The 14,102-nt window shown below is 40.7% G+C and overlaps 1 protein-coding gene across 4 annotated transcripts in view; it reads left to right on the top strand.

Moving 5' to 3' along the window:
- Positions 1–14,102, top strand: part of ATRN (attractin) — a 177,911-nt gene that overhangs the window by 88,521 nt on the left and 75,288 nt on the right. For all 4 annotated transcript variants that reach the window (XM_030914898.1, XM_030914901.1, XM_030914899.1 and 1 more), the window contains exons 12-15: positions 4,974–5,194; positions 8,090–8,211; positions 9,175–9,313; positions 10,921–11,111. In XM_030914898.1, the coding sequence (XP_030770758.1) occupies positions 4,974–5,194; positions 8,090–8,211; positions 9,175–9,313; positions 10,921–11,111 (673 nt within the window). The remainder of the gene's footprint in view (positions 1–4,973; positions 5,195–8,089; positions 8,212–9,174; positions 9,314–10,920; positions 11,112–14,102) is intronic.

Genomic DNA, 14,102 nt, shown 5'->3' with positions numbered 1-14,102 from the left:
TTCACATCATTTCTTTATGTTTTAAGTGGATCAACAGCATTGAGTAAGCCGTGCCTTCCTTAGTTGTCATTGAGATTTTGAGGGAGGCAGGAAGGCGGAGGAGAGATGGCTGTGACGCACCAGGGTGGCAGGAGATGCAGCTGTGCCTCTCAGTTGCCTGCTCCATGTGTCTCTGAGGGACTCTCCCTAACTTTGCAGAGCCCCTGTGCAACCAGATGGATTCACAATTGCTGAGAACACCAACTGTACTGGGAAGAGGAGGTTGCTTATTTGGTTTAAGCAACAAATTAACTAGTTGAATCTAGCCTGCTTAATGTGGCACTGAGTAAGCCGATAGCAATGTTAAAAATGAAACCTGGCCGGGCACGGTGGCTCACGCTTGTAATCCCGGCACTTTGGGAGGCCGAGACGGGCGGATCATGAGGTCAGGAGATTGAGACCATCCTGGCTAACACGGTGAAACCCCGTCTCTACTGAAAATACAAAAAAATTAGCCAGGCATTGTGGCAGGCACCTGTAGTCTCAGCTTCTCGGGAATCTGAGGCAGGAAAATGGTGTGAACCCAGGAGGTGGGGCTTGCAGTGAGCCGAGATGGCGCCGCGAGCCTGTTATCCCAGCAGTTTGGGAGGCCAAGGCCAGAGGATTACTTGAGCCCAGGAGTTTGAGGCTGCAGTGAGCTAAGATGGCGCCACTGCACTCCAGCCTGGGTGACAGAGTGAGACCCTAACTCAAAAAAATATATATTTCAGATTGCAATTTATTTTCATTATTCACAACTCTATAAAGTAACTATACACACTGAATTCTTGAATATTGGATTATTTCTGCTAGGGAAATACAGGGTTATGTTTCTGTAAGCCTCTGATGACGACATTTTCATCAACCAGTCAGCATACATAACTTTCTTTTATGTGTGTTTCTATTTAAAAACATCTTATTTAATATATATTCTTGATTTATTAACATTGAGCTCACAGCCAACAGCACTTTAACTCATGCCTGAACAAAGCTTATGTAACACATGCACTTTCTCTAAGGCTCATCACAGCCTTCTTACACTTAGGAACACTAGATAGCACTTCAGCACTGCATAGGGGGCCATTTTCAACAGTGAAAGCACTAACATAAGGTACAAAAATACATAAAACATGGCACTAGATGGATCATGGAAGGGACACTTGTTTGTAGTGTGAGAGTTGAAACAAGAAGGGAGAGCATCTCCTTGTTTGACCGTAGCCGGGAATATGCATGTGTGTCAAGTCCAATTTTTTGCTATTCTCTGCACACACATGCTGGTAAGTGACCATGAAACTACTGCAAGTATTGATTTTGGAGTTAGAAATAGATTTTGTAAGCAGGTGAATTTGCAAATATGGAATCTACAATCTGCAGATAATGGTCATGCTTCGCTGAATGTTAGGGATACGTTCTGAGAAATGCATCTGTAGGCAATTTCATCATTGTGCCAACATCACAGAGTGTACTTACATAAACCTAGGCTACACATCTAGGCTATACGGTATGGCTTGTTGCTCCTAGCTACAAGCCTGTGCAGCATGTTAATATACTGAATACTGTAGGTCATTGTAATGCAGTGGTAAGTATTTGTGTGTCCAAGCATATCTAAATGTAGAGAAGTACAGTAAAAATGCAATATGAAAGATAAAAAATTATACACCTGTACAGGCCACTTACCATGAAGGGAGGGAGCATGCAGGACTGGAAGTTGTTCTGGGGAGGTCCGTGAGTGAGTGGACTATACACTACTGTATACTTTGTAAACACTGTACACTTAGGCTACACTAAATTTATTTAAAAATTGTTTTCTTCAATAATAAAGTAACCTTAGCTTACTAGATGACAACCATTGTACGTGCCATCCATCATTGATGGAAACATCATTATCCAGCACCACATGACTATAATGAGGATTGGCTGTCTTTTAAAGATGAAGACTTAATTTTTAAAACACAACCCCTATACAGTTATCATACTTCTAAAGTTAATTCTTTAAGTCAGGGGTGGTGGCTCACGCCTGTAATCCCAGCACTTCGGGGGGCCAAGGCAGGAGGATTGCTTGAGTCCAGGAGTTCAACACCAGCCTGGGCAACACAGCAAGACCTCATTTCTACTAGAAACACAAAAATTAGCTGGGCATGGTGGTGCGCACCTGTTGTCCCAACTACTCAGGAGGTTGAGGTGGGAGGATTGCTAGAGCCCACGAATTTGAGGTTGCACTGAGCTATGATGGTGCCATTGCACTCCAGCCTGGGTAACAGAGCAAGACTCCAACTCGAAAAAAAAAAAAAGAAAAAAGTTGTTCTTTAATATCTCTCAGTGTCTATTCAGTGTTTACATCTCCTAATTGTCTCAATTTTTTTTTAAGTTTAGTTTGTTCAACTCAGAATCCAAATGAGATCCATATGTTACAATTGGTTAAAATGTCTCTATAGTTTCTCTTAATCTGTAGGGACCCCATCCATCATTTTCCCCCTTATTTGTTAAAGAGACTGGGTTGTTTGTCCTGTAGAGTTTCCCATGGTCCAGATTTTGATTGTTGTATGCTGGGCTTTCATATAACATATTGTTCTCTCTCCTAAACTTCCTGCAAATTAACTTGATCAGATTCTCTTCAGTATTTTGGGAAGATCACTTCATAGATTTCTTTCCCTTTGTTGACCAATTTTCAAAATAATGTACTGATTTCTAAGCATTGTCCAAAGATGACAAATTAGGTTTTTTTTTTTTTTTTCCAGGGATAGGAGATGTGTATCATTATGAACTCATGGATTTAAAAATACTTCATGTGTTTTAATCTATTGTAGTTTGTGTGTTTATTAAATTTCAAACATTTCCCATCTTTAGCCAATGAGGGCATCTTTACGTTAGCTTTTGAGTTTATCTGATACTACCCTAGTCTTCTTTTCTTTCCATTATAACAAGATCTGCTAGACTCATTGTGAACATTTCTTCATCCAGACATGAAATTAGGTTTTTCTCTAAAAAGTTCTAGTATTTAAGGGCTGACAGGAGGGAGAAAGAATGGTTTTTAGATACGCACAATCTAAGCACTAGTTATATTCATTGCTACTGGGTTGGCTATTGTTTTTAGGTTTTTTAAGAAGGCAGGTTAAAGAGAAACTGTAGTGTTCTTTTTTAAAAGGAAAATGAATTATGTCTGCACGTTTGTGTGTTTGACCTTCTTGTTCCCTCCAGTAGATAAATGGCTACATTGTTTGAATACTTTTCTCTGCATTCCATTTTTCCCCCACGTAACAGTATGTACTGGAGCTCACTCCATAGAAGTATGTAGAAATTTTCCTCATTCCTTTTACCTCTGCCTAATATTTCATTATGTGGATGTATTATAGTTTGTCACATCCCCAATTGATGGACATTTGGGGCTATTTGAGTCTTTTGCTATTATCATTAACCCATTTATGCCTAGTGTTCCATTATTGGAAAGCTAAGCTTGTGGGAGTTATTTATATCCTACTGCTCAAGGTCATCCCCAAGGTCTGATTTTTCACACAAAAAAATGTGCCCTCTGGCATAAGTGGGTTAGTGCTGTAGTGAATAGCCTCATGTACTTCTTCTTGTATTTTTGCTGTTCTGTCTTTGTAATAGACTTCTAGAAATGTGATTTCAGATTCAAAAAGTAAATGCCAAGTTTTGTTAGAGCTTGCCAAATCCCTCTGTACTGCACCATTTTACATGCCCAGCAGTAGTGTGTGAGAGTGACTGTTGCCCCATAGTCTCATCAATCCATGTATTGTCAATTTTTTGTGCTGTTTTTGTTTTGCTAGTCTTATAGGTGAGAAATGCTACCTCAGTATAGTTTTAATTTGCATTTTTCTTGCACTGAAATTAGAGCATCTTCTCATATGTTTAAGGTCATTTGCATTTTTTCTCTGCAAACTGGCTGAAGCCCCCCTCTATGTTAGGGATAGTCCTTTTCCTATAACATAACTTGTAAATCTTTTTTTCATAGCATATCATTTGTTTTTTTACTTTGCTTATAGCATTATTTCCATGTAAAACATCTTTTTAATTCATATAACCAGATTTTTCAATCTTTTTTTCCCCTACCTTCTGGATTTTAAGTCTTTTTTTTTTTTTTTCCACTCTCAGGTTATAGAGAAATACACCCATTCTTCTAGTGCTTGTGTGTTTTGTTCTTTTCAGAAGGTGCTCTGATACATGTGGAATTTATCCCAGAATATAGAGAAATAGATTCAATTTTATTTTTTTCCATATGTTTAGTTATCTTGATACCATTTACTAAAAAGACCATCTTTTCCCACTAATGTAAGATGCCGCTTTTACTGTCTACTAAATGTACATGTGTGCTTTTATCTGTTTATGATTGGGCTCATATCCATGTACCAGTACACAACTTTAATTGTACCAATATACAACTTTAATTACAGAGGCTTTTACCTGTGCTTTAAATTTGTACATTTTTATTTTTAATATTTAAAAAATGAAGATATAGAATTGCTGTTTAGTATTAAAAGATGTGAGCATGTCCTGACACTGAAATTTTCCAATGACTCATGGTTAAAAGTCACCAGACTATCATGAGAACTTTTTAATACAGTAGCTATGATGAGGAGGCAGCTTATTGGAACTATTCTGGGTGGTTATAGGCCAGGATGAAAGGATGAATTTGGAAAGGAAGGGAACAAGAATGTTTTTTAAGACCTTGAAAAATAATTTCTTGGAAGACTTATGTAAGATTTGTTTGAAGATTGTCTGTAAAAAGTGTATCATGGTAGCTGGATGTGGTGGTGTGTGCCTGTAGTCCCAGCTACTCAGGAGGCTGAGGCGAGAGGATCTCTTGAGCTCAGGAGTTTGAGACCAGCCTAGGCAACAGAGTAAGATTCTGTCTCAAAAAAAAAAAAAAAAAAAGTATAGAATGCAATTGTTATCTAAGTCTCTGGTAAATTTCTTCTCTCCCTTTTTCCTCTTAGTACCATGTATGTGTTCGGTGGTTTCAATAGTCTCCTCCTGAGTGACATCCTGGTATTCACCTCGGAACAGTGTGATGGGCATCGGAGTGAAGCCGCTTGTTTAGCAGCAGGACCTGGTATCCGGTGTGTGTGGGACACAGGGTCATCTCAGTGTATCTCGTGGGCGCTGGCAACTGATGAACAAGAAGAAAAGTTAAAATCAGAATGTTTTTCCAAAAGAAGTATGTTTTTTTTTCTCTACTTAGATTTTAATGAATTTGAGACCTCATTTTATCTGAATTGTGAAGGAACTTAGCATATGTATACTTTTTATGTTCACCTTATTATCCAAGATTATTCAGTAATAACTTGTAGAACGTGTTTTTGGGTATTTGAAAATTGGTTTGTAAACATCTCGGATGGGGACATACCATGTGGCTCGTAGAAGCTGTCTGCGGGTGATGGAGACATAACCTTCTTGGCATTGTGTAGACTTTGCATACTGACCCCAGATCCCGGCTGTGGTTGCTCTGAGGCAGTTCCATCCAGTAGAACTTTATTTTTGATGACGGAAATCTTCTGTGTCTGGACTGTCCCGATATGGTAGCCACTAGCCACATGGGCTATCAAAGACTTGAAATGTTAATTTAATTTTAATTTAAAATACATTTGTGGTTACTGGCTACCATATTGGATGCAGATCTAACATTAAGGATGAAATTAGGAGAGTCAGCCCAGAAAAGCCATGTTGAAGTAAATTATTTTGGTGGAGAGAGGGAGAGCTGCTGTCCTTGCCAAGTATTTTTGTCTAGCTTCTCTAGTTGGATACAACAGTGATATCAAGACAGACAGTTACTGAGGATGGGCAATGATCCCTGCTTTTAGAACCTCCCCTCATGTTTTCCAAGCTGTTTTCTTCCTTCTGCCTGCTTTGCTGCTTGTCCTGTATTGCTGTGACATAGAGCACAATGCAGTACAGTGAAGCGATATATTAAAAAGTTCTTTTTTATTTTATTTTTATTTATTTATTTTTTGAGACAGAGTCTCTGTTGCTCAGGCTGGAGTACAGCAGCATGATCTCAGCTCACTACAACCTCCGCCTCCCAGGTTCAAGTGATTCTCATGCCTAAGCCTGTAATACTCAAGCTGAGATTACAGTCACCTGCCACCATGCCCAGTTAGTTCTTATATTTTTAGTAGAGACAGGGTTTTACCATGTTGGCCAGCCTGGTCTGGAACTCCTGACCTCAAGTGATCTGCCCCCCTCAGCCTCCCAAAGTGTTGGGATTACAGGTATGAGCTACTGTGCATAGCCAGAAAGTTCTTTAAAAGGAAGAATGTTGTCTCTACAAGATATTTATTTACATCAAGTAATTTAAAGTATGTTGGCTGAATTTCTTACTAGTAGGATTGGTGTTGCAGTTAACTTGAGAGTTATGATGGATAGAAGCAGCTTTCATTCCTGGGATGCTGCTCCAAGTTAAACTTTTCACGAACATAAATTCTCAGTAAGAACACCCTGGGCTGGCCACAGGGGCTCATGCCTGTAATCCCAGCATTTTGGGAGGCTGAGGCACAGGGATCACTTGAGCCCAGGAGTTCAAGACTAGCCTGAGCAACATAGTGAGACCCTGTCTCTACCAAAAACAAAAATTAGCCAGGTGTGGGCGTGGTAGTGCAAGCCTGTAGTCCCAACTACTAGGATGGCTGAGGCGAGAGCCCTTGAGCCCAGGATGTTGAGGCTGCAGTGAGGCATGATTATGCCACTGGCACTCCAGCCTGGGTGACAGAATGAGATTCTGTCTCAAAAAGAAAAAAAAAAAAAAGCCACCCGGGCAACCCACCCAGATTCATTGGTGGGCTGGTGGGTGCTGGAGAACCAAGATTACCAGAACTTAGCAGGGTTAGTTCGTCTCTTGAAAGGGATAAAATCAGTGAAATAGTTCATTTTTAAACAAAATTTTAAAAGTTCAAATTAAATGTGCATGTTTATAGGAAATAGTGTTGAATTACCTTAGGTGTTGATATCAACCCATTTGCTGTCATCTCATCTGAGACTTCAGTTCCCTGTTTCACCCCACTTTCTGGGTGGGCCCAATCCTTGGGATAATGACCAGGACAGCAAGAGCAGCCTAAGGAGCCGACTGCTGGGGTCTTTGTGAGGGTGGGACCTGCCTTTCCTTGTTTGTGAATTCCCCCATGTGCCATGTACACGAGATGGCTGAACAGATGAGACAACATGGTTGTGCAGCCTCTCTTTTTTTTTTTTTTTTTTTTGTGGGGGAGAGTACAGAGTCTCACTCTGTAGCCCATGCTGGAGTGCAATGGCGCAATTTCAGCTCACTGCAACCTCCGCCTCCCGGGTCCTGATTCAAGCAGTTCTCTTACCTCAGCCTCCTGAGTAGCTGGGATTATAAGAACACGCCACTATGCCCAGCTAATTTTTCTATTTTTAGTAGAGACAGGATTTCACCATGTTGGCCAGGCTGGTCTTGAATTCCTAACCTTGTGATCCGTCCGCCTTGGCCTCCCAAAGTGCTGGGATTATAGGCATGAACCATTGCGCCCAGCCGTGCAGCTTCTCTTTTCTAGAGTCAACAGGAGATGCAGCAGGTCTGTGGTAGCCCAGAAGTTCTCAAACTTGCACTCTTGAATTTACATGTACATACAAAATGCAGCTCAGCCTAATGCCTCCTGCACAGTTCTGTAGTGCTGCCTACTTCCTGTGCCCAAATTAGCCTTGCATTTATAACTAGGAGGAATGACTTGATCTCCTACAATATTTCGGCTCCTGGGCTTCTTTGGTGTTCATTCTATTACTAGTTGATTTTTTTTTTTCTTGGAAAGAAAAGTATTCAAAGAGCCAGAATTTACTTTCATTATATCTTACAGTTGTTAAATTAACCTATCCTTGTTTTCACTTTCTGTGTACTTCTTTCTTTGGGGTACAAAGCAGTGTTTCTTTAGATTGTCTATCTCTAAATATTATTTTAACCAGAACATACCAAATATATTTTCCTGCCAGTTTCATTCTTCATTTTACTTCTTAACCATTGTTATGATTTTTTTTTAACTTCAGTCCCAGATTGTGCTCAACTGAAGTTGTCTCAGTTGATGAGATTTTCTTTTCTTTGTAGCTCTTAACCATGACAGATGTGACCAGCACACGGATTGTTACAGCTGCACAGCCAACACCAATGACTGCCACTGGTGCAATGACCATTGTGTCCCCAGGAACCACAGCTGCACAGAAGGCCAGGTCAGAGGCTGTTTCTCAGAGATTTCAGAAAAATCCTAATTTGTCATAGGTTTAGCTTTTATAGTGTATATGATATAAATAATAGCCCAGAGTTACTTTTCAAATGGGTTTCTATTTGGATTTTATTATCCCTGAGGTTTTCCTTTAGGAAGAGATGTTCTTTATATTCCAAGGGTCCTACTAGCCCCGGGAATTTGTTGTGTTTTAGAAGAAGGTAGGACTGTTGTCCCTGGGCATGGTGGTGACTAAGCACTGGATCCTTGGTTTGAGGCATGTAATAGTGACCTCACTTTACCAGTGCCAGGTTTTGATAGCAAGTTAGGGTTTGAGACTGAGAGTGAGTCAGGTGTATAGTGGCCCTTTTTGAACTGTGGAAATGACAGACTTTGCAAAATATCCTTGTTTTATATCTTGGTTTGGCATAATCTCACTGCTCATCATATATAGATGTTTAAATTTAAGTTATAAGATGACCCAGGCTTTTATAGTTTTTGACAGCTTACAAGACTTTTGTTTTTGTCAGTCTCATGCAGTTCATAAAATAGAAAACTTTCAGACTTTTGAAGTGAGCATTTGAAAAGCAGCAAGGTCAACATTCCCATTTTACAGATGAGCAGGTTGAGGCATGGTGTTTAAAAGAGTGGGCTGCTTCCTTGCCAGTTAAAAGCATGTCCTTGACTAGAACATTCCATTGTAGTGTTCCCACTGCGGAGCTACTGCAACTTTATCTATCTGTCTGTCTATCTATCTATCTATCTATCTATCTATCTGTCTGTCTGTCTGTCTGTCTGTCTATCTATCTATCTATCTATCTATCTATCTATCTATCTATCTATCTATCTAATCTATTTATTTGCAGTTTGCTTCCTCAATTAGATTTTATTGTCTACAGTGTTCTGTTAGTCCTCACCGTAAGTTCTCTCTGTGGATTCAGGAGAAAAGCTTTTGTCCACTGTGTTCTAGATCTCCATTTTTAGGTATGAGAATTGCCCCAAGGATAACCCCATGTACTACTGTAACAAGAAGACCAGCTGCAGGAGCTGTGCCCTGGACCAGAATTGCCAGTGGGAGCCCCGGAATCAGGAGTGCATTGCCCTGCCCGGTAGGCCTTGCAGGGTCATCTTGGTGTGTGTGGGTCCAAGACTTCACCCCACTTCCCCCAACACTGTGCAGCCTAGCTTGAACCTAGCAGAGGGGAAAAGCTAATTCTGTCCATTCATCTCCCACACCAGTATTATGAGGTTTTTTGTTTTTAACTAAAATACTGTTCTTAAGTATTTCCTCCTACTGTCCTTTGAAATAAAGTGAAACGACCTTCACTGCTCTGGAGAATTGAGTGACAGCTTGGTTCTGTATCACTGAGCCTGCTCCTTGTCTCTTTCCCATCCACCTTCGATAACCTGGGACTAGAACACGACGTCTCAGCAGCCAGTCTGCTGAGCACTTTATGGAGAGTACTTCTTGTTAACCACTGGGATTTATTTGTCGGCACCTGCGAATGGGCCTTCTCTGAGAAGGAGAGGATGGATATTTCTGTCAGCAGCACCTTTTAGGGGTGATCTCCAGCCCTGAAAACCTCAATATATGCTACTTCTGAGGTTCAGGATGATGAATTCAGGGCCTGAGACCAGCCAGCCATGATTGAACCACTGTGATATATTTGTTCAACCAGGATGGTCCAGGAAGGGGAACTTCCTTGGCTCTGCACAACATCTGAGCTTGTTTAGGGAAGTTGGTTTGGACCAGGCCCTTTTTGAATGTCCCTTGTAAGTTTTTGATTCAGCTTGCAGAGTGGGACTCTTTTTCTTTATCTCAGTGTGTCTCAAATTTTAAAGGTACAGCAAAAGACCTGGAAATTTTGCGAAAGGCATATTCTGGTGCAAATGTGCGGTGGGACCTGGAGTGTGCATTTTATCTGGTCGACTGCTACACTGTGAGGAGCAAGTCTTTGTCTGTTCTTAAATGATCTCTTTCCCATGGTACCTTTCTTTTATCTCAGTGGTTGTTACTGTTAGTGAACATTGTTGATGTCTCCAAAGTACTTTGGTTCTGGTGAAGTTACTTTGTTCTTTCATTGTCTTCCAAGAAGCATTCATAGCTTCTGTGCAGTACCTTGTGTGGGTTCAGGATGATCACAGGTAGCAGACTACAAGCTTGCCTTGTATGCTATAGCCATATCACTTGGGTTGTTTCCCAAGAGGGACCTTCTCATCTTGCTTTTGGGATGCTGTGTATACTTGATTGTACCTTCCACCTGATAATATGAAAATATAGTGCAGCTTTTGGAGACTATAAATTTGTTAATTCCTTGCTTTGTTTCCATTCTTGCAGTTTTTACCCCAGCTGTCCAATATGCATATTCATTTGTCTGCTCTTCACTTAGGATTTTAGTTTTCTTTCTAATTGTTCTTCAGAAGGAAGTATACCAATCTAATATTGGCACCAAACTGGTGTTTTCCTCTAAAACATAGGAGAAGTGACCTCAGAATATGCTTTTTAGGATCTAGGAGATATCACTAGTAAACATTTTTAAATTCTTGTATTCTGCATTTGGCCCTTAATAATGTGTCAGAGGCTCCCACATCCTAATGAAGTGCCTAGAATTTAAATTAGAAAGGCCATTTCGGTATTCAATAATTTGAACTAATAATATAGTAGTTTTGTCTGATTTCTAAAACTCTTTTTTTTCTCTTTTCCCCTTAATGAAAGAAAATATCTGTGGCATTGGCTGGCATTTGGTTGGAAACTCATGTTTGAAAATTACTACTGCCAAGGAGAATTATGACAATGCTAAATTGTTCTGTAGGAACCACAATGCCGTTTTGGCTTCTCTTACAACCCAGAAGAAGGTAGAATTTGTCCTTAAGCAGCTGCGAATAATGCAGTCATCTCAGAGCATGGTGAGTTAAAATCCTCAAAACTTAAGTTTCTGGTATCCACCTTTCTATCAAGGGCATGACTGCAACTTGCATGTGGAAGGCTGTGGATATGTGTGATGTGCTTGGTAAGAGGGGGAGTGCTGGTAAATGCAGCCTGAGGGACTGTGGGTTTGTGCTGTCAGAGTCACTTCCTCATATGCCTTGTTAATCTTAAAATTTTTAATACTTTGTATATATAAGATCTATGAATAATTATGTGGGGGATGAATTGCAACATGTATATGTGTACATACTCTGGTGACATCAGTAGGTGATTTCATACCTCTTTTACCTCTAGATTCTGCTAGGGGAGAAGGAGATTCTCGGTCACTGATAATTAGCTAGGTTGGATTAAATCACCTGAGTTCCTTGAAGTTAAGGTATTATAATAGTGCATAATACTGTATAATTACCATTAAGAAATGTACATCTCGGCCGGATGCGGTGGCTTACTCCTGTAATCCCAGTACTTTGGGAGGCTGAGACGGGTGGATCACCTGAGGTCAGGAGTTCGAGACTAGCCTGACCAATATGGTAAAACTCCGTCTCTAGTAAAAATACAAAAATCAGCCAGACATGGTGGTGTGCGCCTGTAGTCCCACCTACTCAGGAGGCCGAGGCAGGAGAATTGCTTGAATCTAGGAGGTGGACGTTGCAGTAAGCCGAGATCGCGCCACTGCACTCCAGCCTAGGCGACAAAGCGATACTCCATCTCAAAACAAAAAAAACGAAACAAAAGAAATGTACATCTGCTTGGGTCTTTCACAGCCCAGCCGTCTCAAAAGAAGAGAGTACCTTCTTTTCAAGAGTTTCTAAGCCCGGAAAGGCTCAGTTCTCTGCCTGTCCACCCAGTGCTCTCAGGGGGCTTATAGTCGATATTGCATCATCACATTTTGTCATTTTTAGTCCAGAGTCATAAATTGTGATCCTACCCTCAGTTAAGTAGACTCATAAAACAAAGTTCTTTCAGCAGTTTCAGCTGTGGTGCAGAAACGTTTAGTGGAAATGTTCTTATCAAGCAGGGAGGAGTTGAGGGCAACACTTCCTTGGATACAGCCTTCTTCATGTGAAGGTATGGAAATGTGGCCTGGGTCTTGGCTGTATGTGGCCTCTGTGTACCACCTATAGGGCCATTCTGAAACTGGTGAGAGGTGCCCTGTATTTACTTTTCTCCAATTAGTCCCTTTTTTCAGTGCAACTTAGATAGGGTATGGACACTCAAACATTGGCGACATCTTCTTAGTGTGTTTACCTCAGGCTACTGTGACCACATTTGGCATTTCATAATATTTTGATAGCTTTTTCAGATTTCAGAATCTCCATTGGCAACTGTCTCTGTTGTTTCTCTTCCCATGTCCAAATGTGGGTCTCTTCCAGCATTCCATCCTTGACTGGCAGCTGACCTTTCCCATAGTCATTCATTCCCTCAGAAAATGGATGGCTCCCAGCTTTGTTTATTACCCTGGCATCTCTAACAATGACTCTCGAGTCCACAGAAGTTAAAAGGGTTCAAACAGGTGGCCACAGATATACTTCTGGTACCCTTTCTCTCTTCCTTAGGTTTTCTAACTCTAAACATTTCTGGGTATTCTAATCTGCTGTGGCCACGTTTATGAAACAGAAATTCACAGTCTTAATGATAAGACTGACAGATGAGAGACAACTGAAGTGTAATGACCTTCCACAGCTATACCTCTAGATGTAGCCCAGTTGGTAGAGCCCAGATTTTTACGGAAAAACAAGAAAGGGCACCCAGCCTAGCCTTTAGGACAGAGACTGGCTGGTAGAAAGCTGGAAGGAGGTGACCCCTGAAGGTGAGAAGGAGTGAATTAGGATGTCGAAGAGGGAAGGGCTTCCTGTTCATTAATTAGTACTCCCATGTGTGAGATGTAGAGGGAGATGATTAAGGGAATGGCTCTTTGAGTTGCAGGTAAGTTTGCATGGTTGACTGCAGGCTGGATGGGAGGGGATTTTTATAGTTGAGCTTCAAGAAGGAACCAAGGCCAGACCCTGTGAGGCTGTGGCTACTATAGTAATGGATCTGAGTTTTATCATGAAAGCAAAGAAATTATTGAAGGGCCTTTCAAAAGTATTTTTAACTTTCTTTCTTTCTTTTGGATCTATTTATTTTTTAGGTCTTTTAGTAGGCATGTGTATTTTTTCCTCTCAAAAATGGAAATAGGCTGGGTATGGTGGCTCATGCCTATAATCCCAGCACTTTGGGAGGCCAATGAGGGAGAATTGCTTGAGCCCAGAAGTTCAAGACTAGCCTGAGCAACATAGGGAGACCCCGTCTCTACAAAAAGTTTTTTTTTTTTAAATTAGCCTGGCATAGTGGCGGCACATACTTGTAGTTCCAGCTACTTGGGAGGCTGAGACAAGAGGGTTGCTTGAGCCCAGGGATTTGAGGCTGCAGTGAGCCATGATCATGTCACTGCACTCCAGCATGGGCAACAGAGCGAGACCCTGTCTCAAAAGAAAACAAAGGGAGGGAAATACAGTATATCTTTTGTTTTATAACTACCAAAATTAGGAATACTTACCATTTCTTGGCTAAACTTTTTATTTTGATTTTTAAAACTTTTTAAAAATTGCAATGAGAAGGAAATTTCAGGAGAGCAGAAGACAGACTATCCCAGGTGTCACTGTCCTATTATTCCCTATAAAATCCAGTACCAGGATGGATGAATGGATAAAGCAAATGTGGTGTAAGTTGAATATCCCTTATCTGAAATGCTCTGGACGAGCAGCGTTTCGAATTTTAGAATATTTGCATTATACTAACCAGTTCAACATCCCTAATCTGGAAATCCAAACTGCTCTAGTGAACATTTTCCTTCAGCATCATGTTGGCACTCAAAAAGTTTTAGATTTTGGAGTGTTTTGGATTTCGGTTTAGGGATACTCAACCTGTGTTTGGGGATAGCCATCTCTTCATATAGGTATTTCAGAACTTAAATACTGCTTTGCTAT

Source organism: Rhinopithecus roxellana, chromosome 13 (assembly GCF_007565055.1).
Source record: "Rhinopithecus roxellana isolate Shanxi Qingling chromosome 13, ASM756505v1, whole genome shotgun sequence".
NCBI lineage: Eukaryota > Metazoa > Chordata > Mammalia > Primates > Cercopithecidae > Rhinopithecus > Rhinopithecus roxellana.
Note: the sequence above shows the minus strand (reverse complement) of the source record. Positions and strands in the feature narration are given on the sequence as shown.